This window comes from Podarcis erhardii (assembly GCF_964252035.2).
Source record: "Podarcis erhardii genome assembly, chromosome: 2".
NCBI classification, from domain to species: Eukaryota; Metazoa; Chordata; class Lepidosauria; order Squamata; family Lacertidae; genus Podarcis; species Podarcis erhardii.
In genome coordinates, this window is record NC_138498.1 from 63,854,541 (window position 1) to 63,882,136 (window position 27,596).

Genomic DNA, 27,596 nt, shown 5'->3' on the forward strand with positions numbered 1-27,596 from the left:
CCAGCCTTCCCCAGTTTGATGCCCTCCAGGTGTTTTTGGATTACACCGCCCATCAGCCCCAGCCTGTTTGACCATTGGCTAACTTCAGCAATTTATTCTGTGGAAGAGTTCTCCCCTGGTTTTGGGCTCCTCTGTCCAACTAGGAAAAGCAGAGTTATTTGCCTGCTGCTTTAAAATGAGAACTGCTGTCAACTTCTACTTTCTTCCCTGCCTTTTTCTGTGTTTTTTGTCCTGTCTGCTTTCTCCCCTTTACTCTTCCTGTTTCTTCCCCACCTTTGATGCCTTTGCTTTCCCAGCCTCCGGCTGAGCCCACTCACATCCTTCTCATGATGTCTTCTGCCACCTGAAAACTTTCAAGGGAATGCAGAGACAGTGGCTACATGTCGTTTCTTCCATTTCTGTATTCCCTCCCCACCACACACTGCCAGCTCAAGGGCTTTAGCAGCACAAGAGGGTAGCACTGTGTGATGAGATCGTGTGATCATAACTCATTGCGATGACTTATTAGGTCATTGGATCAAGGAGAGAATAGGCCTGCCAATTGTTAGGGCCCATCCAAACATCCTTATCCTGCCTATTTGGGCATTGTAACAGTTCCTCCTGTTCATTTGGTAGGTTAGCAGGTATAAATATTTGAGGTGCAGTGCTGGTGGTGAGGTCACATTCATTATACACCATGTTACTTCTCCCTGGTGTATTACTGTCTATCTTCCTTCTCTTGTTCGGGTTCCATGGGTGTCCTGGGATTCTTTGTGTACATTTGTTCACTGTCAGTATTCTTTAATTCAAGGGGCCCATTTCAAAGCGGAGGGGTCTCTTCTCTCCAGAATGAGATGTTGAAAGTTGGTTGGCCCTGAATTCTGGGTCTTGCCTACCTAACCACGGTCCAATGCCAGATTCCAAAACTGCTTGGGAATCGAGAGCAACTTGCAGTTTAGGTGCTTGGAGGACTGTGATCATGTATTGCATTCTTATCAAAGGCATGTTCCTTGAGAACTTCCCAGCTCTCTCAGCTGCCGTGCGCCTATTTTTAACTTTCCCGTTGTTGTAGGTAAAACCAGCTGCAGAAAGCAGACAGGTCGACACGACGCTGACAAAAAGTGTGCCAGCCACCGCTGTACCGTCCAAAGGAAATGCAGTAAAGGCATCTCCAGCAAAGAAAACGGCACAACAAACCAGAGCAAGATCTGGAAATGTGGCTAAAACCACGAAGCCAGCAGACAGCTCTGAGACAAGTGACTCGTCTGACACCGAGATCGAGGAACCCTCTTTGGCAACACAGGTGAGACATCCTGGGGATACCTGCCCTTCCTTTCTCTCCCTAAGGCAGGGTACTTCCAGGTACTACTGGGCTACAACTCCCAACATCCTGACTATGCTGGCCGGGGCTGGTGGAAGTTTTAGTCCGATAAACATCTGGAGGACCATACCTTTCCCATGCCTGCTGTAAGCCTCTAAGCACAAAATCCAAGAAGGGATGCTAGCTTAAAAATGGGCTACATTTGGCCAGCACACACCCAAGCCCCCAAACCATGGGTTGGGGGCTCAGCAGTATATTGGCTGGATGTAGGGGAGAAATCAATTTCCCCCAAAATGCCAGTGACAAAATGCATTGCTATTCCTAAAATAAGCCAATTCAAAATGAAACACTCTAATTGTGTAGTTTGGTTTGATGGCACTTATAGCTGTGTTTATGTAAGTCCATTCTGAAAGTTGCTTCCCAAAGCCTACTTGCTGATTTGTTGGGATTTATTTGGGATTTATTTATTTGGGATTTATTTATTTTTAAAGCCTTACATACGAACCACTTGAGTTCATGAATTGGCTTTTATCTGTTCTATTCCATTCTTCTAATCTTAAAAATAGGCAAAGTCACCTGGAAAAACCCCTCAGACCTTCTCATCCCCAGTGAAAAATGCAGCAGCACCCGGTCTGCTGTCAAGCAAGACAGCCTCTGTTCCAGCTCTGTTGAAGCAAACGCCAAAGACTTCCGCAGTGAAACAGCCACCTCCTGCCAAGGCTGCTGGCGGGGGGAAGAAAGCTGAGAGCTCAGAGAGCAGCGAGTCGTCATCTGAGAGTGAGGATGAGGCTCCCCCAGTTCCAGTAAGCCAGAAGGTTAGAAATGCATTGCTTCTACTTGAAATAATGGGATTGACTCTGCCCCACCCCCACCACCCTCCACCCTTCCTTACATGGCCTAACACATTCAGAATTATGTGTCTTTCTTGTGCATAAAATCTCCACTTTACAGGTTGCTTTTGTCAATCCCCTGTCCTTGATCACCCTTTTTAAGAATCTCTCGGGCTGTCTCCAATTCAGTTGGTTCCTCAGTATGTTGCCAATCTAGCTAAAGCGTAATAAGCTTGCTTTTCTGATGCTCACATTTTAACAACAGGTCATGACTGATGAAGCAAAAATGTTTTCCTTCACAACATAACGTTTATTACACAATCACTATTGGAACTGCTTTCTGAATGTTGGACTTGTGTTTTTGCTCCTCACTACGAAGCTTAAAATAAGTTTATAGCCCCTGTTGGTGTCACCTCGACGCTCAGAAATGCAGTTGCTAAATCTCTGCTGTTCACAATGCCCTTATTGCCATTTGGCCTCTTGCCTCAGTTCCCTGGCCTGTCTTGGGGTATGTCTGTCCTCTGCAGCAGTTTTAAGGTCACTGCTTTGAATATTTAGCAGTATTTGGTTGAGTTTAGTTTCCTAAAAACTGCTGATCTGTGAGATACTTCCTGGAATTTTCAAAGCATCAATCTTACAAACCCCCGGAATGTCAAAGGGAGCACATCTCTCAAACTCGTATATTGAATTATTGCACCCTACCCATTTTGGGTGTTTTTAATTGCTTTTTAGTCTTTGTTAATTTTCTGCCTTGAAAATAATTTGTGTGACCACAGGCATCTGGTTGGCAACTGAGAACAGGAGGCTGAACTAGACAGGCTACTGGCTTGATCCAGCAGGCTTTTATCTTCTTGTGAGTCCATCTAGCTCCATCCTGTCTATGCTGGTTGGCAGTAGCGCTCCTGGATTTCAGATAGAGCCTTCCCAGCCCTACCAGGAGATGACAAGGATTTTACCTGAGACCTTCTGCATGCAAAGTCATAAACTTTAGTGATTATTAATGGAAGCAGGCAGTGATTATTAATGGAGGGTTAGAGGAGGGCCTGGGTGGCACTTCATTTGGAGTATAACCAGATATGTTTTGTCATGGCAAACTGATGTGCGCTTTGCAAGCATGATTGTTAGTTCTAGGGTCCCATGTTCGTTCTTCTGGCTCTGTCAAAGATGTGCTTTCTCCTTCCTAACTCCCCCTTCTTTTTGATTTGAATAATTCTGGTCACAGAACATGATCAGAATGAGCCAGCTGGACAAGGTGTGTTGCACAGATTTCCTTGCCAACTTATTGCATTCATTCTTGGGACACAACTGGATGAGAAGTTAAGAAAGGCTTCCAGCTGTTATAAGCGTCCGCCAGTCTTGGCATCAGCCTCTCTTAACAGATGAAAGCTGCTCAGAAAACCTCTCTCTCTTTTTGCCCAAAGCCTTATTCTACTCCCCAGCGCTCTTAAAAATGCAGTAGACCAGATGCTGGGCTGGTGGTTCTTTTTGAAATGGCTGCTTTGATTTTGCTTCCTTTGGGGGCCTTTGAACTTCAGTGTAATTCAGCCCAACTGTAATGTGCCTTGCTTGCTGCATGGCTTCCTTCTAAGGCAATTGAATGGCAAAACTGAATTTGGTGGAGGGGATAAACTTGCTTCTTGCTTTCTGCCCATACCCCCTTTCATGTTCTCATGAGCTCTTTCATGTTGTTGTTGTTGGCATCTGTCTGTCTCGAGAGACAATGTACTTCTCCACATATCCTTAGGTCTTGTATGCTATGTGTGTAGGCCATCCTTTATAGCACTTAACAAATCAATGGGGTTTTGGATTGGCTGATATTTTTGTCTCATGTCATTTGGAGAAAGCAACTGAATTAATTGGAGAGATGAAACTTAAAACGTTATGAAAGATCTGCATTTGAATTATAAGGAAAGGATCCTGGTGCTTTTTCAGTTCAGTTTAGTCCTTTCCATCTGCTTTGGAACATACTTCAATTTGCCAAAGCACTGTCCTCTTCTGAAATAATTTTTAATTAAAGGACAATTCAGTTAGCCCTTCTTCATTTTTTCCTCGAGGCTTTCCATTATATCTCTGAGCCTGAAAAAGTAACTGATAGCTTGTTAATGCAACTGATAGCTTGTAATACATTTTTTTTATAATAGATAATGTCCTTTTAAAATATTTTTGTAGTGCTTGCTGTTCAAGCAGTTGAATGCTCTGGTATTTTGTTTGATAGACACTCCTTCCTCCTGGAATTGCAGCCACTTTAGCAAGCTTTGCAATGCCATGCTTTGTGGGGGGTTGTTTCTCACAAGCACCTAGCTGGCTGCTGTGGGAAAGAGGATTAGAGAGATCTTTGATCTGATCCAATGGGCGGCCTCTCATTTTTTTATGAAGGGGTGTTAGAAAGTGTTTTTATGTAGGGGTGTTAGAAGTGGCTTACATGCAGAGTTGCTTAGTTAGGGCAAGGTGAGAGCAAAGGTAAGGAGAAAGAGCCTGGAAAGATAGGATTATACTTTAATCCACAGTAATAGTAATATTAATTAATAACATATTTATTTATTTATTTGTTACTTATACCCTGCCCATCTGGCCGGGCCTCCCCAGCCACTCGGGGTGGCTTCCAACAGAATTAAATGCACAATAAAACATCAGACATTAAAACAGCCTTCAGATGTCTTCTAAAAGTCAGATAGTTTTTTATTCCCTTGACATCTGATAGGAGTGTGTTCCACAGGGCAGGCGCCACTACCAAGAAGGCCCTCTTTCTGGTTCCCTGTAACCTCATTTCTCACAGTGAGGGAACCGCCAGAAGGCCCTCGGCACTGGACCTCAGTGTCCGGGCAGAAAGATGGGGGTGGAGACGCTCCTTCAGGTATACTGGACCAAGGCCGTTTAAAGGTCAGCACCAACACTTTGAATTGTGCCCGGAAACATACTGGAAGCCAATGTAGGTCTTTCAGGACCGGTGTTATATGGTCTTGGCAGCCGCTCCCAGTCACCAGTCTAGCTGCTGCATTCTGGATTAGTTGCAGTTTCTGGGTCACCTTTAAAGGTAGCCCCACGTAGAGCGCATTGCAGTAGTCCAAGCAGGAGATAACTAGAGCATGCACCACTCTGGCGAGACAGTATGTGGGCAGGTCGGGTCTCACCCTGTGTACCAGATGGAGCTGGTAAACAGCTGCCCTGGACACAGAATTGACCTGCGCCTCCATGGACAGCTGTGAGTCCAAAATGACTCCCAGGCTGCGCATCTGGTCCTTCAGGGGCACAGTTACCCCAGTCAGTACAATGTAGCCAAGTGATTTAGTACAGGTGGGGGATGTCCTGTACAATGTCAATCATGTAGCTGCTCTGCCTGAAACAGCCAAGATAAAAGGCATTTTGAAGCACTAGTAGCAGACAGCTGCGCAGGTTTTCTGCAGGATCACGAACCACCCGCTCCACCTGCCTCTGCAGCCAGCCAAAGCATGCCAAGAGAAGGCTCTACTTTGTTTCTTCGGCCCAATGAGCTCCAGGAGAGGGGGCGTTTCTGAAATGTGTCCTGTGCGAATTGAACTAATTTGCTCCAAGAAGAATTCTGGATGCCCTAGGGCCTAGAGTGATCTAATTTAGCGTGCTTTATTTTACTTGCATTTCGTAAACAAAGCTGAAAACCTTGAAACTTGCCTAAAATAGTTCTTTCAATTGGCATCTATTCATTGTTACTAACACATTTATGAAATGGAAAAATTTCCGCCCCATGTCACTTGGCTGCCGGGTGTTCTACCGCGAAACATCTGAACAGCACGAGGTTCAGGAAGGCTGTTTTAAAGTATGAAATTTCATTGCTTTAGGATGCCACTTTTATGGGAGGGGGCTTTCACAGCTGTAGGATTGTCCCTGGGGATTCAACAGAGAATACACACCACAGTTGGGGAAGACAAACCTAAAGGAATATTCCTTCACTTCAAGTCCTAAACTCTCATGTCTGAACTCGAGTTCAGGTCATGCAAAATTATTGTTGTTTAGTCATGTCCGACTCTTCGTGACCCCATGGACCAGAGCACGCCAGGCATTCCTGTCTTCCACTGCCTCCCGCAGTTTGGCCAAACTCATGTTACTTGCTTCGAGAAAAGTATTAGAGCCTCAGCTTCAGGATCTATCCTTCTAGTGAGCACTCAGGGCTGATTTCCTTCAAAATGGAGAGGTTTGATCTTCTTGCAGTCCATGGGACTCTCGAGTCTCCTCCAGCACCATATTTCCAAAGCATCAATTCTTCGCCAATCAGCCTTCTTTATGGTCCTTCTCTCACTTCCATACATCACTACTGGGAAAACCATGGCTTTAACTATACAGAACTTTGTTGGCAAGGTGATGTCATGCAAAATAGCCGTGTCTATTTCAGTTGCACTTAAAAACTGTAATTATCAGTCTTTCCCATCCAGGAATATCCCTTTTTTATCCTGTTTTGGGTGACAGATTGGGGGCAAATCATAAGAAACCAATGAAACTCAAATAAACTCTTCAGCCATGAAAATAAATCCTTCACTGATGGCGGATGTGTGTGTTTTGTTTTTTCCCTGTGGTGCAGAAATTGCAAACTCCTCAGCCTCCCGCTGGAGCCAGACAAAATCAGATTGATAAACCAGGCACCCCGGCGAAAGCTGTGTCGAGTGCTTTGAAGGGGAAGGAGATGGAGAGTGAGAGCAGCAGCAGCTCATCTGACAGTGAGGAGGAAATGATTCCTCCAACACAACATAGCCTGCCACCTCCTTTCGGTAAGAAGCCCCTGGTTTTCATTGGTGCTTGGGAGCCTCTTGTTTTCAGCTTCTCTGTAAAATTTCTTTGCCTGAGCATTGGGGGCTCCGGAGTAACAAACAGCTTCCCTAAGGGTAAAAGCGCGCACACCCACACCCACAAAATGCGCTCTGAAGTGCCAAAACACAGGAACAGATGCCAATTATTCTGAAACTGATGTGAGGAACTTGTCAGTGTTCCAATTCTGTATTTGTTTTGTTTCAGAACATACTTCCAAATTGGCTGAAGGGACTGTACTTTTTGGGGGGGGGGGTCTCATTGTTTCTGGTTCCTCATAGTGTTTGCCAAGCAGATCCATTTCTGAGTGATGAGCTCCCCTTGGAGGCTGAAGAAAATAGCCAGTAAAAATGGCTTCATGCTTCTTGAGCTATTCATAAAGGAACGTTGTTAGCAGTTATGAAATCCTCTCTGGAATATTCTGTGCTTTGCTGCTTCTGTGAAGTTGAAAGACTTGGTGTGAAACCATCTTAAGTCATGGGAGGAAACCAGCGTGACAGCTTGCAGAGCCAGGGAGAGCTTTGCATTCAGTTTTTGTGACTGGGAATTTTTGTACACAGCTATCACTTTATTACTCCACACCAATGGTTTTCAGCCAGTGTGCCATGGCACCCTGGGGTGCCTTGAATGATGGTCAGGGGTGCCGTGGGCAACACTGATCTCCGTCCCTCTTTCCTTCCCTCGCCCCTCTGGTGCCCTCTTGCGTCTCTGCCTCCCAAAGGCTTGCACAGCTGTTTGTTGCAGCAGCCCTGGCTACAAGCTCCCCAGGCGAATGGTGCCTCTGGAACTGGCTAGGGGGTGTTTCCCAGGCCCCTGTGGGACAGTGCGAGGAGTGAGGAGAGTTAGCCATCCATCCATCCCTGTGGTATAGCATGAGCCTACACTGGATATTTCTATGTTCAGAGACTGTTTTTCAGCAAATGCTATGCCCCAAATTGCCTAGCAGGTCTCACTGTTTCATAACACGAGCAGTAAAAAATATGCCTGGAATCCTACAGTGATGAAGGAGGAGAAGCCCTGAGGGACTAGATGTTCTCCAAAATTTTGACATTCCTGTAGAAGCTGCCTCTTTCCATGAAATAATAGAACCCACTGTAAGATGTTCTGTTGCAATGTAAACCCGAGAATTCAAGGACGCTTAGCAACAGAAAAAGCTATGGAAGCATGTGTACCCTCTCTTTGGGCCATTCCATGGTCTTTTTGAAAGCTTATTTCATGCAAAACCTTAAAAATGAGAGATCGAGCATGTTGCACCCAGCGGACAGACAGAGTGGGAGATTTGGCATAGGGCAGCTCAAGTTCTGGTCTTCCCTCACCCATTAAATAGCTTTGGGCAAATTCTTGGCCTAACTTTACATTTCAGTGTTGCTTAAAGATAAAATGCGTGTAACTTCAGTGCATACCACCCCAAGTTTCATGGAGGTAGGTTGGGACACAAATGTAGTGACATAGTACAGTGGAACCTCGGTTTTCAAAGGTAATCCATTCCGGAAGACTGACTTCTGAAACATTTGAAAACTGAGGATCAACGGGTGGTTGGCAAAATCCATTGAAAAAGTGGGAAAACACACAGCAGAGGCCGTTCTACTTCCAAGGCACATTCAAAAATGGAAGTAATTACTTCCGGGTTTTTGGCGTTCAGGTTCCGAATCGTTCAGCTTCTGAGACGCTCGAAAACCGAGGTTCCACTGTAGCATGCTTGAATAGTGCATATTATTTAAACGTGTGCTGCACTGACTACTGCTTGGTGCCTTAAAACCATCACCTCTCATCTTTCAAAGCATGGGTTGCATCCGTTGCTAGGCCTACACAGAGTAGACCCATTGAAACGACTAATTTAGATCCATCAATGTCAATGTTTACTCTGAAACATAATTTCTATGTTTACTTTGAGTAAACCATGGCTGAATGTGACCTTGTATGAGTTATTAGGATGTCTGGCACGGCTCTTAGTCTTTTCCCTGCTACCCTTTGGCACCAGCGCACAGGAGGCAGGAAGCTGCCTTATCCAAAGTCAAGCTCTTCGTCCATCTTGCCCAGCATATTCTACTCTGACTGGCAGCAGCTCTGCAGAATCTCCAGCAAAGTACTTTTCCCCATCACCTGCAGCAAAAGATGGAACCCTGGACATTCTGTATGCCAAGCAAGTGTTTCCCACTGAACTATGACCCCTTTCCCTGAGTTAACATGCATTTGCAATGCCTTTCTTTGATCATGGAAAAGAAGAGTGTGTGGAGTTTTAATGGAGATATTGGGAAACTTCCCCCACAATTTTATCATGTTTGGTCTATCTAAACTAACTGTACAAAGATGAGGCATTACTGTACTGCATGGCTTGGCTATTTTGTTTTTTTCCAGGGAGCTTAGACCAACTTAAAGTTAAAGGAATTGTCCTTCAGTGAGTTCTCTTTTCAATTGCAGTGCAATGGATTTGCTTTTTTTAAAAGGCTTGCATCTAAAAATCTTTCTTCCCTGCTTGTAGGTTTGACAGGCTTTGTAGTTTGGGGAGGGGGAATACCAGGCAGCAGCTTATCTGTCACCAGCAGGTAGCTGCTAATAAGATCTAGACTTCACAGCTGCAGGCTGGATCCCAACAGACTTCCTGACATATTTGTCCAGAAGCTGGAGGGGAAGGCGTTTCTCGATTCGGGGTCCAGCTTTTCTAGTGGGACCGTGAACTGTGGTGATCTCCAATTCCTTCCTGTTTTTCTTCAACCAGTACTAGGAAATCACCAGCAAGCACTGACATGACCTTTCCAAGAGAGCAGCGGCTGTTCCTGAAGTCTGTGTTTCACTTCCTTTCTGTTCCTTTATCCATTTAAGAAGAAATGGCTGCAGCCACAGGTCCAGAGTGCATGAGCACTATCTACAGATGACGCTATCTTATCATAAGAAGCTGCCTCAATAATACCAAGTCAGGCCATTGGCTTATCTAACTCAGTATTGTCCACAACAGATGGGGAACCTGTGGCCCTCCAGGTGTCACTGAACTCCAGTTTCTGCCTCAACCAGCATTGCCCAATGGTCAAGGATGATGGGAGTTGTAGTCCAACACTATCTGGAGGGCCTAATGTTCCTGGACTGCAATGGCCAGCAGTGGCTCTTTAGGGTTTAGGGCAGTGGCTCTTTAGGGAAATGGTTCTCAGCCCTACCTGGAGACACCAGGGATTGAACCTGCAACCTGCCTGCAAAGCATATGCTCTGGCACTGAGCTGCAGCCCCCTTAAGCTTTAACCCACTGAGCTGTTGTCTCACCTCCTTATTTCCTTTTAGCAACCAAGGCAAACACTGCACCTCAGGTGATGTCTGCTGCAAAGTCCCTGCCCCCACCAGGAGGACCACTTCAGAAGGCCCAGGAGAGTGAAGACAGTAGCCAGGATTCTAGCGATGAGTCTGACTCTGAAGAAGACAAAGTGTTCACCCAGGTAACTGAGAAAGCAAGGAGGGCAGAAACTCCCACCTGTATAACTCCGGCTGTGCTTCGCATCCTGGTCCTAAGTTCATGGTTGCTTGCTTTGCAAAGCTTGAGGCGTGTGCTTGCGTCTGGTGTGTTCAGAACCATTTTTTTAGAATATAAAAAGAAGGCCCCGGAAATTTGCTGATTGGCTGTTTAGCATGGAATGAGGATGAGGATCTGGAATTGGCCTCCTGCTTCTGAAAATCTCATGAGTTGGCTTCTTCAAAAGATCTGGCTTCGAGATTGTGAAGGGGTTGCTGTGTGTGCAGGGCCCCTTTTGCTCACAGTTGCTCATTCAGGTAATGGACTGTGTGCACTCACAGCCCCTAGCTATAGATTTGGGTATTTGTGTTTACTCAACGGCTGTGCCATTCAGCTCAGGCTGTAGGACACAGAGTGAGTATGAAGTGGTCGTGGTCGGCTAGGAACACTCCTCTGGCCTTGAGGTTGCATGGAGCTCTATGTAGTGCTTGCAGATAGTTGGATTGCTTTTTTTCTAGTAGCCTCATTGTCCTCTCCCTCCCCAAATCTCTGTTCCACATTTTGGCTTCCAGATCTGCTTCTGAAAACAGTTCTCGGGCTTTCCACACTTAAAAGCCACTGTTCCTTGGAAGTCTCAAAAAAGAAGAAACAAGCAGGTGCTTGGGTAGAACCAGTGCAGGAGTTGCCAAGACTGTTCCTAGTGGTGAATAAATAAGTAGTTATTATTTTGCACAGCTGACAGATTTGGGTTTTTTTAAAAAAATATTGTTTTCGTTAATCTAAGTATAACTTCTACATCACGGCTGAAGCGTATAATACAATATATGCATGCTAGATGCATAAAATATATTTTATATTATTGTGCCAGGTGTAGCATATTATGAAAAACACATGAAAACCCCACAAAAACTCCAGCCAGTGGTGCAGGTTGGGAGAGGCTGGTAACTAACAATCTGAATAGTATTTTGTCTGAAAATTAAAAATCTAAGGAAGGCTTGCAGCTTACATACAGGGTTGCAAAAAACAAAACAAAACACCATTCTGTTTCAGAATGTGTCTTCAATGTTCTAAGCATTACTGAAATGTACCCAAGCTAGCCATGTATTATTTTTGTAAGTTGCTTTGGGTCAGTTTTGTTAGGAAAATGACTAATTATTATTAATAATAATAATGTCTGTTAATTTCAGTGGGTATACACAGAGTATAACAGCCTATTATACTTATGAGCACCATTGCTATCATCTTGCTTCTTGGGGGAAGCAACTGCGGTCTTCTTAATGGAGGTAGCAATTAAACTTTTTTTAAAAAAAAAAACAACCCTTAAGAATGTGAGGTGAAAGGCAACAGAAGGGCAAGTGGAAAGATGGAGCAGAAATTTAACAACAAAAATAAATATATGTGCATATTTTGTTATATGTTGTATTTGTTGTTTGGTAACCTAGACCTTCACAGAAATAAATTCCCTTGAGTTTCTATGCATATAGAGCTTCTGCTCTTGTCACAATCTAATTATGTAATAATTCTCCCTTTTCCTAGAAACCAGCTCAGGAAACTCAGAAACCCACACCCGCTCCTGCAAAAGCTCCAGCTGCAAAGATGGCAGGTGCTACATCAGGCAAAGCAGGCAATGCTCAGCCAGCAGGAAAAGTTGGGACAGCAAGCCCAATGAAGTCTGCAGCTGCCTCTCTCCAGAAAGCTGCAGAGAACTCAGAGACCGACAGCTCTGATTCTTCAGAGGATGAGGTGGCGGCTGCAAAGCCTGTGAAACAGGTAAAAAGAGAATCCATTCTGCTGCACAGAATCAAAGAGTGCAGCTGTACTAGTGGCTCAGACTTCAGGTGTAAAGCTGCCTGGTCCCCAGCACTAATGACACCTTTCCCTTCTCAATAGCTTCTTGAGGCAGCGGTGATACTAGTGTCATAAGGGTCCATGGTGACTGTAGGGCTGCTTTACTTCTCTCTGGCATGGATTTCCCTTCCTTCCTCCCATCACCTCTGATCTTTCTTAAGTGATAGCACTTTACTGCCAATTATGTAAATTCTTTTCTTTTGTTTATTGCAACATTTATATCCCATCCATCTAGTATAAACAGGCCACTTGGGTGGCCCAAAACCTATAAAAATTACAAGTCCATTAAAAAAAGTATTAAAATTACAAAAGAAACAGGGATCAGCCATTTTATCTCCCGATACCAGCGTTGGGAGTTGTTAATATAATAACGTGCTTTTTTAAAACAAAAAATAAAGATCAACTACTTGAGCTTCATTGTTGCTGGCCTCCTAAGGAATACCCAGTGACAGGGAACAGAGTTGCCCTGAAGATTTGCATTGTTCATGTGTGATAGGTGACAACAGAAACAAGAATGTTTGAACCTGCTTTCTTTAGGCATAAGAATAGTCCGTTAATTCCAAGAATGGCTGGTTGTGAAGTCTGCACCCTCTTCTTTTAACTTCTAATGGACATTTCTGATTTTGTATCTTCCTGCAGCCCCCCATTCACCCCTTTTTTCTGCCGAAAGCAGTAAAAACACCTGCTCCTCCAGGGAAGCGTGCACAAGCCAGCTCTAGTACACCGAACTCTGTTTCCACCAAGTGCCAAGGCCCTGCTGCACTAACAAGGGGGAAGGTGGAGCAGAGCTCCTCCAAGAAGCCTAAACTAAGCCAGGCTCTGCCTGATAAACCCGATGGGATCCCTAAGCACAAGGAGAGTTCTGGAAGCAGCCGTTCCTCGGATAGCGAGGAGGAGGCATTGACAACCGCCAAGCAGATCCCACAGCCTGGTAAGAGACGAGATGGGGGGAATTCCAGTCCCCTTTGAATGTGGCAAGCACAGTGGAGAGATGCAACAAGACAGCAGTGCCCCCGTGAGAGGGGAAGCTGAGAAGGATCCTAGCCTATTCATAGCATGTTTACAGAGGGTGTTTAGCCATCTGAAAGCCACAGCCTCTCACCTGGAATCTTGGATGTTGAGGGGATAGGCATTCTTGTTCATCCTTAGGGGTGCACCATGTATCCCAAGACTGAGCCAGGGAAATAGGTGATGAGGCTAAGCCATGACTCCAGTTAATCCTCTCCACCCTCAGTGGCTATTTCACAATAGAAATTCGATAGAGAGAGAGAGAGAGAGAGAGAGAGAGAGAGAGAGAGAGAGAGAGAGATAGCACAATTGGCCAAGTCTCAGTGGGAGAAATTCCTTGGTTATATCTTCATTTTGTCTTATTACAAAGGCACTAGAGAAGAAATTTATGGTTTTCCTTCTCACAGTGTTTTCTTGATCTCACAACGAGATTTTCTTGTTTGTTTTTTTAATTTAAAAAATTGCCCTCAAAGAAAGCCTAAGTATGCCGAACCTTCTTTAGGAGACTAGTTCTAGGCGCAAGATGTGGAGTACTGTAGAATTTGGCACAATTCCTTTAGGAAATGTGGCCCCTAAGTGGGCTGCCTGTGGTAATTCAAGGAGTTTTGAAAGTGGTCTGCCTCTTCGCTCGGCCCAAGGGTCACGTAGCTCTTGTCCCAATAACTCCCTCACTTGCCTACCTTGGGGAAAAAATGAAAAGTAAGGAAAGTTTGGTATCCCTATAGCACAGCTGAAGCAACCCCAGTGGCCATCACCTAAACTTCTATGTACCCTTTGCAGCAACTACCTTGGCAAAGTTGGGATGGGCAAACTCTGTGGGTAAAAGTTCATAAGGCTCTTGGGTTGGCACTGTCTCCACAGTTAGATGCTCTTTGTGTCACAACAGTTTTGCAGCAGTAGAAGTACCACAGATGGCAGTTTTCCCTCTTTCTTTCTCTTTTAGCAAGCATACCACAGAAACAAGGAGTGGGGGAGAAGCCTGAGAGCTCATCTGAAGCGACCAGCAGTGATGAAGACCAGGAGGCTTCACAGGTATTGCTTCCTTATTGATGGGGGCTTCATGCTGAGAAGACGGCTCTTAACACTGGCACACATTCCATTAGGCTGCATTTGATGTTTTGTCTTAATGGTGCATGTCTGCACAAGGGATTTTTTAAGATGGATGGTAGTACTATAAGGCTTGGCCTCATAGCTATAAGTAATGCCAGCAAGGTGTGGACTTCACCATTCAACTGCATGGTTATCTGCTATTAACACCATACAGACTGGAGTTTTGCTCACTTCAGCAGTCTTGGGCCTGGGGATCAGTCTTGAACCCCATCTGGAGACACAATAGCCCTGTCTCACAGTTTCATAAGGGAAGGCTGCAGTGAGCAAGAAGGGCATTTTACTGGTCTTGTAAATGCATCAGATGTTAAGTGTGATTGGTAAAAATAGTTCTTACAGCTGCTTACTCAAGCCTGGTGAAGGAAGGTCTCCCCTATCTGGAAGCTGGTGAGGGAGGCATGCAACTAGATAAGAAATGTAAGATTATATTAGTGCAGGACAAATGGGTTCAACATTTATTGATCTGATATTGTAGTCATGACCAAAAGTGATATTTTTTTAAAAAAATGTTTCCAATTTAATGTAAAACAAAAATAAAAAAGAAGCTGCTTTAAGGATAATTTGTTGTTTCAGGACATAGTTACAGTATTCAGGAACAGCACTTGGGGTCTGTAGTGACCCCCAGTCTTAAGTTGGATCCGATATCATAAGCCCGTGATAAGATGCACTGTTTTCTTGAACTTAAAGTGGCTTTTAAAATAATGATATTTAAACCTCCTTATGCCTATAATATAAAGTTAGTTTGTTTAAATGTGGGTTTTCACCATACTGATATTATCTGGATGCCTAAAATTTTGGCATTCCAGTGTGTTTTTTTCCTTTCAGTCTGACCCAGTGGTTTTGTGAGGTGGTTTTATTTTGTTTGTAAGTGACAAAACGTGCTCCTTCATTGTAAGATAAGTGCATGGGGTATGAAAGGGAAGAGATTGGGGGTGAGGGAGGCATGCAACTAGATAAGAAATGTAAGGTTATATTAGTGCAGGACAAATGGGTTCAACATTTATTGTACATTTTATATTAAAAATTGGTATTGACATTACTCATAAGAAAACTGAGAATAGGAATAGATTCAGCAAAGGTGTCATCATCTTAAATGCACCTGCTGAACGGAATGAGAGGTGCTTCCTGGAAGTAGAATCTTGATTATATCTGTGTCTGACCTCATGTTAACCTGCCCTGCCTGATTAAGGGAGAGGTCCAGGGTGAAACTGCAGGGCTATGCAACGGTTAAACAAGGGGCGCTGTGTTAGGCAAACGGCAGCAATTCTTTATTTGCAATTTAAGCCATGTCTAAGCTATAAAATGTCCTTTTATGAGCAGCATATAGTATGAGCTGTACATCTGCAACGCATTAGACTTGCATGTGAGCCTGGGAGTGTGGTAATGGTCAGCAGCCTCCCCTATGTGTGCTTAACAGGGAGAGAACAGAGAAGCAAATTTACTGCGTGTGTTGTAAACCCATAAAATGCTGGCATAAATGTGCTCTCTCTCTCCCGCTGCCTCCCAATAGGGGGAATGGAAGCATTGGACAGGTTTTTCTGTCCCTGTGCCTTTCTCCAACTATGCTTTCTCCAGAGCCTGTGAGCTGCTTCCTTGCTTCTACCCTCACTGGGGCAGGCAGGGGCGGGACTCATCGTGTGTTTTCCTTCACGGGCTCATAAGAGGCAGAAAATGGGGCTGTGAAGGAGGAGCTGACCTGGGCTTGCTCTTGGAATTTGTAGCGTCACTGTAAAGTTCTGTATCAGCATTTCAAGACCTATGAATCTACAACATGCTTTTCTTAGATCAGGAAGCAAGAGGAAGCAAGATCGTGTCTCTAGGCAGTGGCATGCAGTGACATTTTTATAGGGGAACAGTTACAGCCAGTTGCCTTGGGAAATTACACCGGTAGATAGTACCCAGCATTTTTGAGAATAGTTTTAGGCTCCACCCAACTGTCAGCATTCAGTGGAGCTGCTTTTACAGCATTCAATGTGTCCAGTATTTGGCAGGGAAAAGTATTAGAACAGAGCGATCATACCTTCCTAGCACTTAATCACTTGATACATTTTTTTAAAAAGCCACACATATCCTACACACAGTGATCCTCCACCCCTAGATCTTCCTATCCCCTTACTCTAGAATGGCCTTGAACAGGCAGCAGTCACTCGAGAGGGTGCCACTCTGCACATGTTCAGTGGCATCAACTTTCCCCACCCTCTTCTACTGACATCAGTAGAACTTAACGGTTTAAGTAGTAGGGTTCAGCTTGTTACGGGCAGAACTGTACTGATAAAGCAAATTTCTGAATGTATGTCAGCCTCTGCAAGTCATTTTGTCATTCCAGTGGGTTCTAATGGTCACAGACAATTACATACCATCCTTTGGGTATAAAGCTTCTTCTGCAGAATGAATGGGTCTGAGCATCACCAATTTTAGATACATATACATACTCCACAAACAGCTGGGGCAAGGTGGAGGTGAGTGTAGACAGTACAGAGCTAGAGGGGCCACCAGTCAGCTTCATATAATCAGGCCGCTCTGTGCCACCAGATCACCAGACATGCCCTCATATCTGCCATGCAAGGAGTGCAGCCCTCTGGCTTGCCTAGAGTGGACTAAAGAAGAGCCTCAAGAAGTAAGGTTGGAGGAGGGAGGAGAGGAGAGAAGAAGCAAGAAGGTGGAGGGAGGAGAGAGAGGAGGAAGGGTTTCTTCCAGAAATGAAGCACGGAGGTTTGTGTGTGTGTAATTTTACCAGAATAATGGGGAGCTAAGCTAATCCCTCTAGTCCACGGACTGCACGCCACTGGATCATCTAGGAAGCTTGAAGGGGGGGGGAGAGATGCTAGACCCTTTTGGAGGCACATTTTTTGTGATGGTGGTGCAGATGATCCCGGGCCCCAGCAGGCTTAAGGCTAGTCATCACTCTACCTGAAAGCTTAATTCACTAGTATGTCCTTGTACATAGCACCCCCACCTCCCTGCAAAACTTTCCCCTCCTCCTGCAGGAATTAGCAACCTAATTGGAGAAAGGTCTATAAGTCAAGGGTTGAGCATCTGCTTTGCATGCAGAAAGTCCCAAGTTCAATCCAGCCTGCAACCCTGGAGAGCTGCTGTATAGACCAGGAGGAGCCAACCCGGTATCCTCTAGATGGTGCTGGACTACAACTCCATCATCTCTGGCCATTGGCCATGGGAGCTGGGGCTGATGAGAACAGGAATCCAATGACCCCTGGTCTAGGCTCAGCTGAGCCAGATGGACCCAAAGGCCTATGTTCCTGTTGTCTTCTCAAGGGCAGATGGGGCTCATCAACCTGGGAAGGTAGCCCATCTAGGAGAAGGAAAACTCTGATCCTAAACCCCTGGGAGAAGAAGGGGCTAAGGAGTAAACTACACAAATCTGGAATGGAGTCTCTAAGGCAGTTGGATGGAGCCTTATATGCCTCCTTCCAGCAACTCCTGCAGCCAAGCTGGTGCCAAGCATAGTGCTCTGCTTTCCTTTGGACAACATCAGCGAGGTTGAGAGTGGGGTCTTGCTATCTGGGCAGTCCAGGACTTCATACACACAGCCCAGGCTTAGGCCCCCGGGGAAGTCACTTCAGTGCTTTTAACGCAGCAGTTGGACTTCACACCTGGAGACACACTCCATTGTCTCTCGAGACAGGCGGATGGCAACATGCCCTGACAATTCCTTGCTCATGCTCTTCCCACCTTCCACCAATGCTCTGATGCCTCATTAAATTAAGAGAAACAGAGGTTGAAGAACCACATTCCTGGATTCTCACCTGCCAATATTGCAGCAGGACTATGAAAAAGTATCCAGTTAAGTGGCTACCCAGTGGTGATTTGTAAGGTACCACTTCCATGCTCTTCAGCTTGAAGACAGATAGCATCCCTCAATAAGTTCCAGTTCTTAACTTGTGTATGTGTTCTCTCTCCTCCCCACCCCCTGCCCTCCTCTAGTCCCTCTTAAAGGGCTTCGTGGGCCCTATAAAGACCCCACTGCCCACTCTGCCGAAGGGTGCCGCTCCTGCGCTATCCAAACAGAGTTCCAGAAAAGCTGCCTCTGCTCTTCGTGGTCCTCCCATCAGCATGGCTTCTGGCGACAGCTCTTCCAGTGACAGTAGCGACTCGGATGCCGATGCTAAGGAAAAAGTTGGGCAGAAGACAGGTTAGTCTTGGAGGGTGAATCCTTACAGAAGGGCTGGAGGAGAGGAATGTTCAAGTAAATCAGTCATGATGTGATATGGGCACAGGTCTACTTGTCCCAACCGCCTGAGAGCTCTCGTATTCAGCACAAAGTGAGGAGGTCCCCACTTCTCAGCTTGGGGGGGTGGGGTGGACAGGAGGAGGGGTTCAAGCAATGAGTCTCAGCTGCTGCTTTTGCCTCCTCCCAAACTCAGTGTGGCATGAAACTTCTGAGATCTTCTGAGGGAGGAGGGAGAGGGTATAGATGTCCATGGATTTCTGCAGGAACATATTTAGTGACTCTCCTCAGGTGGGTGGGGACAGTATTTTGCACTGAAGGGTTAACCCCATGCAGTGTGTTTGTTCTTAGCTTTCACACCATAGCCGTAGCATCACCCTTAAGGTCACTCGTCTGAAGATGGCAGCTGTGTTCTGAAGTGTGGTGTAGCGTTTATTTGTTTTTCTTTAGGACAGGAATGGGGAACGAAATGAGGGCAGCAAGCCAGATTGTTACCTTCCCCTGCCACCCTGGGCTGCCTACCTGTCAATCACCTTGACAACACAGTATCATTAGATACTGCCTGCGCTGCTCTTGGCAGAGAGCTTTGCAAGGGGTTTAGAAAGACCCAGCAACTACTTTCCTGCCCTTTCAGCTGAGCCAGGACTTCACCTGCCCCACATTGTGACATCAGGTGTAGGGGCTGGTACCCATGGCTTGGCCAAAATAGGCCTGTGTGCCGAGTGATGCCTGTAAGCTGGAAGTGCTCCCCCACCCTGCCACTTTAGGGAAGCAGCTAGTGTCAGGGGTGGTGGCAGACATTTTACAATGGGTGTCTGTGTCACGTGAGATATCTAGCTCTTTTAACATCCCTAGGCCTAGGCAATTTAGGGGGCTCTGCCCTGTTTTTGACCAAAAAGGTGGTTTTCAGAAGCAAGTGGGGGGAAATCTCTTCTAAAGAGCTAAAAATTTAGCACTTTGGAGTCATGGTGTCTGAAGTACAAGGCTTCCGTTTGTGTCCTGGGATTCTGTAAAGTTCTGTGACCAAGAACATGAATCGTTAAAATAAGGGCTAGTCGGCACGAGCAAGTCTTCTGCTGCCACCTGTTGGACATCCGTCAGGAACACATCAGGCATGCTTTTGGTGTGTGTGTGGTCTTATGACTCCCTTGGGCAGGACACCTGAAGGGAATAACTGATAGGTGTTGGATTTGTGGATCATTCCCCAGGGTTACTAGTGAGAGTAAGTGTGTCCTCTTACCTTTCCTCTTTCTGATTGCTTTCTTAAATTGTTATATGGCCAGCTAAATGAGCAAACTGTCACACAATGTAGCTGCTAAAACAGGAAAAAGACACACTTTATTTCTTGCTGAAAGCTGGCAAAACATGGGCTGCAGGACTCTGTTGTTGACTGGGTTTGGACGCTATGATTAACTCTGGGTTTCTTCTGATGGCAGTCAGCCTAGGCAACCTCTGTCTTGTTTGGATTTGTTCACCCTCATCCAGTCCATTGGTGAAGACAGGCATCACTTTAGTACTAAGGCAGCTTCCTTGGATTAGGCCTGGGCAATATATCAGTATGAGGGGCAGACCGCAATGGCAGTTTCACTCAGCAGTATATCGCTGGTGAAACCACCCCCTTCCGAGTCCTGCTACCAGCACCAAGGGAGAAACAAGCTGCAGCTGGAGGCAGAGGGACTCAGAAGGCCATGGTTTCACCAGCAATACACCGCTGAGTGAAACTGCCATCGTCTGCCTTCATAATGGCAGAGGGAGAGACAAGCTGCATCTGCGAAGTGCCAGTACAGCTTGTTCCTCCCTCTGCATCTTTAAACTGCTTGGCTGAGGAGTGTACCACTGCCCTCGCCTCAGCCAAGCAGTTTTACAGAGCCCCCAACCCGCCACATGAGCCAGAGAATGGGGGGGGCTCCATTAAGGTGCTCCCCCTCCCCAGCTGAGGGAGCCCTGATCCGGCTCCTGCTTGCCCACCAGCAGAAGCAGGATCAGGGCTGCTCAGCTGCTCATCACACTTCCCCCTTGAAGGGGGGTGGCTGTTGTTCCCCCTCAAGGGAGAAGTTCAAAAGATCCCCCACTTTGCCTCTGGCTTGTGGGAGCCAGCTGTGAGGTGTGGGCTGTTTTAGACACTCCCTCCCCGCCTCCCGCCAAGGCCCGGCAGGAGCTGATGCATCTTGTTTCAACATTGCCAAACCGCAATATTTGGTGGGTGATAAATCGCAATGTTGAAAACCCAACATTGCCCAGCCCTACCTTGGATTTAGGCGAAAAGGTGACATAAAGCTGGGTGTCATCAGCATAATGGTGACACAGAAGCCCGAAACTCTGGATGATATCTCCCAGCAATTTAATGCAAATGTTAAATAGCATGGGGGACAGAACCCTGAGGGACCACAGGCCAAAGGCTAAGGCATCAAAGAGTCCCCCAGCACCACTTTCTGGCTTCACCCCTCCATAAGTTGGGCCTTTTTCTCCTGCTGTTAAACATTCAACGAGAAGCTTGGTTACTAATTTGGTGCATGGCCTGATTTACCTCCCATGAGCCGCAGTGCTTTGGAAGTAGGAGGCATTGGAGAGGCATAAGCTTCTCGGTAGCTAGTAAGGCTGTCAAGAGCACTTGAGTCACTCTCTTTTTCAATTATGTTTCCACAGAGATTGGCCCATTACCATCTTCTGGAAAGGAAGTGGCAAAGACCAAGGGGGCTAAGGGGGCTGCAGCAAGGAAAAAAGGAGCAGGAAGCGTCGGCTCCAAAGCCGCCTCTGCAAAGAAAGCTGCCGCAAAGGCTCAGAGCAACGGCAGCACCAAAAGGAATCCTGCAGGGCAGTTGCCACTCACCCTGCTGGCCAGCACCCAGACCACACAAGTTGGCTCAGAGGAGGCCGCAGCCCAAGCTCCTGGTGCAGCCGCCCAGGGAGAGCCCCAAGCCACCCCTGTTGCGGCAGTCAAGCATCCCAAAGCAACCAAATCTTCCAAGGCTGGGGCAAAAGAGAAGCCGTCCAAGAAGCGAAAGCTGGCAGCTGGGGATGCTGGCCTGGGCGAACCGAAGGGAAAGAAGCTGAAAGCAAAGAGTGGCGTAGAGGTGCCGAAAAAGCTGAAGAAGAAGAAGAAAGACAAGTCTTCAACCGGCAGCGAAACACCAAAGAAAAAAGGCAGCAAAGAGAAGAAAGCTGATAAGAGTAAGAGCATCACACACATACACACATAAAAACACACCATACAATCCCAGGTGTCCCTTGCCCTATTCAGCACACTCTGCTGCCCCCAGATGGGCTCGTGCGGTATTGCTAGCTGGCAAGAAAGCTTAGTGTGCATTTGTGTTAGTAAGCAAAGGATGCAGGATTTCAGACCAGCAGGTTTCTCTGCAGAGGACCGTCTGTTCAGCGGGCTTTGGATAGGCTTCTGTATCCTGGTGCCTTCCAGAAGCTTTGGACTATTAAAGTCCTGTTATCCCTGACCATTGACCATGCTAACCTGTGCTGATGGGAATTGGGAGTCCAGCAAATCTGGAGGTCACCAGGCTGCCGCTGCCTGCCCTTCTCTACCCTTCTGCCAAGCTACACAGAAGGCTGACTCTGAATCCTGTGTTCAGAGAGTCTCGAAAAACACGATCCCAACTTTTCATCCTTCTGTTTCCCCTAAGCCTATGTGGGTCCCCTGTTGTTGTGGATGCACCCAGTTGATGCAGTCTCTATTCAGGTGTTCTGCTTCTGTGTCAAATGGGGGCAGGGCTGTGTCACAGGTGCTGAGTAGTCCTTCCACGTGGTGCCCGTCCAAGCATTTGCAGGGAAGATAGGGAGGCTTTCATGTGTGGAGCTGCATGCAGCCTCCTTCCAGACACCAGCCCTGTACAATGTCAGGGGAAAGAGCTACTCTGGGTTTTAATTTAATGCAGAAGTAGAGCATCTGAATAGGGCCTGCTGTTGTATTGTCCCTATTTTGTTCCGTTACGTTGCATAGTAAGCTGCTTTGGTGGTGGTTTAACAGAAAAAGCAGGGTATGAAAAATAAATCTCAAACTTAGGACCAGCTTGATGTGCCAAAGGTAAAGGTAAAGAGACCCCTGACCATTAGGTCCAGTCGTGGCCGACTCTGGGGTTGCGGCACTCATCTCGTTTTATTGGCCGAGGGAGCTTATCCTCATATAAATTGGTCCATCAGGCTGGGCTCCCTTTGCTTTGCAGTGTTGCCTCCCAAACAATGCAGTCGTATGGCTGGAGTTTCTTTGCTGCCAGTGAATAAGCTGTCTGCTTTACTCAGCAAAGCTCTTCCTACTTAAGGCCGTGCCTGTGCTTGTAAGGGATTTCTGCCGTGCAATTTGGCGCAGCAAGGACCATTTTCTGCAAATGCAGGAAAGGGCAGAAGCCATATGCAGGTATGTCCAATAAGAAGGGCAGCCCTTGCTGTTGTGTTTTTGCACATTCCACTTGTATGCATGCACTCTCACCCCCAGCTCTGTTTCCCCCCCCCCCCCATTTTGCTGGTCCTCGCAAGGCAGGGGGAAGAGGAGAAGTCTACGCTATTAAATGGCCAGGCATCTGTGTGGCCCCACAGAGCTAGGGAACAGCCTTCTGTCCTATATAGGAAAGGGTCTGTTTTTAAAAACAAATGGAAAAGTACCATCCCAGTTCCATGCATAGATTCACAAGAGGAATGAAATTCAGTTTCAAGGGCTGCTAGTTCTTGTGACATTTAGCAGTAATTGAGCAAGCCATGGATATCTGTGCTGATGACTCTACAGTATTAAAGCTGCCTTTAAGTGCTAAGAGCTGCTGTTACCACACAGAGAGGGTGGGGAGAGGATGGCTGTTAATCATTCTCTGTTAAAAGAGCAGCTCCAGCCTGTGTGAGGCTCCTGCTAAGATTTGGTACATTCCTGTTGCTAGTATACTTCCATAGTGATTTCTTTCTCGCTTTGTTGCTGCCTCACACAGGGAAAGACTGTCCCAGCCCTCCTCCAGCAGAGGATGAGAAAGGGCAATGGGAGGGGAGATTTCTGACAAAGCTGAGTTACAGCTATATTGTTGGGCAAGGATGAGGCTCTGACTTAACATACGGTATATAGCTTTTGGAAAAACCAACTATGCACGGATATATACATGTGGCTGTGTTGATCCAGGCACTGGGCAAACGAATCACTAATGTAAAAAAGAATGGGGTGTCTGATACCTGTGCAAGGAATGTCTTCAGTTTCTCCCTCTATAAACCAGAGACATGACTGGAACATCATTTAATATATAAAGGCTTCTTATATGCCAGACTCACATCTAAGTCATTGTGTGGAGGGGGGGGGAGGCAATTATGCATGGGGTGAAAATCAAGGCAAGACCTTATATTGTAGCTTTTACTAAAGGTTTTGAAAAGGAACAATTTTTGTGATGCTATTATCTTAATTCCTGTGCAGCTGCCAATATTTCTGAACAGAATGCCACCTTGCCTCCACTCACAGAGCAGTCTAAATGTTATATCCCTGATCTTGTAAAGGGTCCCATATAGCAACAGGTGATCACCTAGTGCAGAGGTCGCCAACATTTTTTTACTGTTGGTGACAAAAAGCACACCCTGTAATCAAACACACACCATAACCATTCTGTTGGCTACAGCAGAATGCTTTTCTGACTAATGTCTACAGATTTAAGTGAGTCCCTTGGGCATATTTGGACTTGTTTGATTTTAAGATTTAGGATTGATTTCTGTGGCTGAAGATTGGTAGCAAAATAGCTGACCATGTTGGGTTTTTCCAGAACATATTCAGACACCCATCCACCACCCAGCTGTAGTTTTTATTGTGTTTTATAAATATTCTTAGAAATAAATAAATGGCATGTTAAAAATATCACCATCATTGTCTGGAGAGACAATGGAGGAGTAGGGCTTTGGGGGTGAAGTCAAACCGCTGGAAGGCTGCTTTTGTAAGCTGCTAGAGCGTGTGTTTTTTGGTTTTTTAAAAAAGCAGGTTCTTATTTTCTTTCTTGCATAATTGTTTTATAGAGAAAAAGAAGAGCAAAAAGCTGGAGTCTCTTACCGCAGATGGATCACAGAAGAAAAAGAAGAAAAAGAAGGTAACAGGACACTAGAGAACTTTTTGGATGGGTAAACCTGTCTGTAAGCACTTGTACTTAATGGGGCTTGCTTCTGAGTAGACGTATACAGGATTGCTCCATCCGAGTTAGGTTGTTTGCATTTGAAGAGGCTCCAGGACTATGCTGTTTTTCCAAAACCAGGTGTGACTGCAGCCTAGAATACTTATGCAATTTGGTCTACATATTTCCAAAGTTGCTAGGAGACAGCCTTGTCAGAGGCATTCCTTAACTTAAGTATTATATGCAGGGGGTGTAGAAACAACAAACCCGTATCAATGATGCAAATACAGGATTAAAGAATGCAGGTGACACCCCGCCCCATGTTAACAGTCTTGTCTGTCTTCTTAAATTTTGTTTTAGGGAAGTGGCTTTATTTCCACCTATTTCCTTGTATCCATGAGAAGGAAGACCTATTGTCCATCTTACTGTACAGCCTGAAAACACTCTGAAAGTGAATCTTTCAGCTCAGTTTCTCTTTCCCCACCCTAGTTATGTGTGTATAGGGAAATTTTAACACTAGGGCACATTCACACATGCATCCCTCACAGTCATACCTTGGATCCCGTCATACCTTGGATACAGTCATATTCATACCTTGAATACAGTCATACCTTGGATCCCGAATGCCTTGTGAGTCGAACGTTTTGGCTCCCAAACGCCACAAACCCGGAAGTGAGCGTTCCGGTTTGCGTACTTGCTTTGGAACCTGAACGTCTGACGCAGCTTCTTCGGCTTCCAATTGACTGCAGGAGCTTCCTGCAGCCAATCGGAAGCCGTGCCTTAGTTTCCGAATGTTTTGGAAGTCAAACGGACTTCCGGAACGGATTTTGTTCAACTTCCAAGGTACAACTGTATATATGTACACATATACACATACAGGTGGATGCATATATTGTCCGTAACTATATTGTGTCCCTTGTGAGTGTTGTGAGGAGCTTTTCACTTTGCTTATCTTGGAGTTTTTAACAAAAGTCAAGTACAATGGGATACAGTACTGTCTGTACATTGGGTTCATTTACTTGGTCCGAAACCACTTGCAAAATTATTCAGCTAGTTTCAGATAACTTGTCCTTGCCACATGAGTGAAAGACTGCCAATACTCTATCTCAGTAACTAGCTTTTTACTATTTTGCCGTATTCAAATCCGCGTTACATTCTAATACTGTAAGATGCGGTGCTGGCACGTGACGCTGCTCATAGGAAACTTGCATTGCAAGAAACTTTGCTTCCTCCTAAACTTCATTACCTTTAGTTTACGTGGCTATGGGATGCATTTATCCCTCATGGAGCAATCCCTTTAAAAAAGAGGCGGGGGGATCAGGGCTTTCCCGAGACATTTTGCCACTTGATGGCGTCCCCGCCTCCCAATTCCATCTATAGAAGCCGATCTGATTGGCAGCTGGGGATTTCTTCAACACAAGTGGCAGAGTGGCTTTCACCACTATACCTGAGAGCAGCAGCCTAGTTTAAGGGTCTTGAGGTGGGTGGTGTGACACACATGAAGTTTGGTTCGGCCTTGCATAGCAGTAGTTTTTCTTTTGCTTGGTTGTCTGGAATATGGCCTAAAAGCTAAACTAGGCTGTGAGGTGAAAGCCAGGCTAGAGCTACTTAATTCTTCTGACAGGATAGTATGAGTTATTGTGCTTCGACTGTTGTCCAGACTTTCCAGAATATGGGCCTGAACCGAGCACTTTACCCTGAGCTAACATAATTTCTTCAAGGGAGTCTGAAATTTCCGTTGGTCCAAACGAGCTTGAGATTGACACCCTTCCCACCCACCCCAGAATTAAGTTTTGCACTGGAGCACTAAAGTCTTGAGATGCCCTTTCCCAGCATGCTTTGTGTTTCTTAAACAGAGAATTAAGTCTTATTTTGCCTGCATTTGAGATTGGGAGCAGGAAAGATGGTTGCATGCGTGGCTGAGCCTAGGAAGAACTGGAAGGACCTGTTTCACCATCTGAAACTGGGTCTGTGTTCTCTGTACTGTGAAGGGAGCCAAGGACGTTGGAGGCAGTGCCAGTTCTTGGGGCAGTGGGGGCGTAAAAACAACAACAGACCTAAATTGTTCTGGATTTCTTTCAGAAAACTGGTGATCTTGAGGGAGCAGCATGAGCCGGTAAGTATCTTTTTAAAGTACTCTGCCAATTAGTTCATGTCAACTTGGCAAATTCCGATGGCTCTCTTTCTCTGGCTAGAGCCTTTTGAGAAATGACAATGAGAAATACTCTCATTTGAGGCAGCTGGCATGGGCGTAGCCAGGATTCATGTTCTTGGGGGCAGAACCTCAGTTAAGTACCGTATTTTTCGCTCCGCAAGACGCACCTGACCATAAGACGCACCTAGTTTTTAGAGGGGGAATGCAAGAAAAAAACTATTCTTTAAAGGGAGCGCTGAGCTGAGCCTGTATGCATCCCAGGCTCTGCTCAGCGCTCCCTTTCATGAGCCGTGTGGAGCGTGTGTGCGGCGCTTACAGGCTTCTCCCTCCTCTGGGAAAAGCCTCCAAGAGCCGCACACACGCTCCGCGCGGCTCTTTAAAGGAAGCGCTGCTCTTGGGGGCTTTCCCAGGAGGTGGGGGAAGGGACTGAGGGGCTAAGCCAGAAGCTAGAACAGCAAGAGGGAGCGCTGCGCAGCGATCCCTCTTGTTGTTCTGGCTTCTGGGATAGCTGTGCAGCCTGCATTCGCTCCGTAAGATGCACACACATTTCCCCTTACTTTTTAGGAGGGAAAAAGTGCATCTTCTAGAGCAAAAAATACGGTATTTTTATTGAGTTCTGGGAGGGCACCTGCGCCTTGCGCCCCCCACCTTGACAGCTGGGCCTATTCCTTCCAGGATCACTTTTAGTTTAGAGGTAAATGAGTATGATTCTGTTCTAGGTTTTTTGATTGTTTTTAATTGCATTTTTAATTTACAGCTTTAAATTCCTATCAAGAGCATAAACCAGCTTTCCCTAACCTGGCGCTCTCCGGATGTCATCGGGCTCCCAACTCCCATCAGCTTTGCCAATGGCCAGACTTTATGGGAATTGCC

At 46.0% G+C, this 27,596-nt stretch overlaps 1 protein-coding gene across 1 annotated transcript in view; it reads left to right on the forward strand.

Annotated features, from left to right (window-relative positions):
• The window catches only part of TCOF1 (treacle ribosome biogenesis factor 1), a 39,277-nt gene that overhangs the window by 10,655 nt on the left and 1,026 nt on the right, over nucleotides 1-27,596 (forward strand). Inside the window, exons 7-17 of the mRNA XM_081851380.1 lie at nucleotides 1,052-1,282; nucleotides 1,867-2,115; nucleotides 6,683-6,869; nucleotides 10,180-10,331; nucleotides 11,882-12,115; nucleotides 12,833-13,124; nucleotides 14,145-14,233; nucleotides 18,251-18,458; nucleotides 21,141-21,665; nucleotides 24,477-24,547; nucleotides 26,651-26,684. Of these exons, the coding sequence (XP_081707506.1) occupies nucleotides 1,052-1,282; nucleotides 1,867-2,115; nucleotides 6,683-6,869; nucleotides 10,180-10,331; nucleotides 11,882-12,115; nucleotides 12,833-13,124; nucleotides 14,145-14,233; nucleotides 18,251-18,458; nucleotides 21,141-21,665; nucleotides 24,477-24,547; nucleotides 26,651-26,680 (2,268 nt within the window). The 3' untranslated portion in view covers nucleotides 26,681-26,684. The remainder of the gene's footprint in view (nucleotides 1-1,051; nucleotides 1,283-1,866; nucleotides 2,116-6,682; nucleotides 6,870-10,179; nucleotides 10,332-11,881; nucleotides 12,116-12,832; nucleotides 13,125-14,144; nucleotides 14,234-18,250; nucleotides 18,459-21,140; nucleotides 21,666-24,476; nucleotides 24,548-26,650; nucleotides 26,685-27,596) is intronic.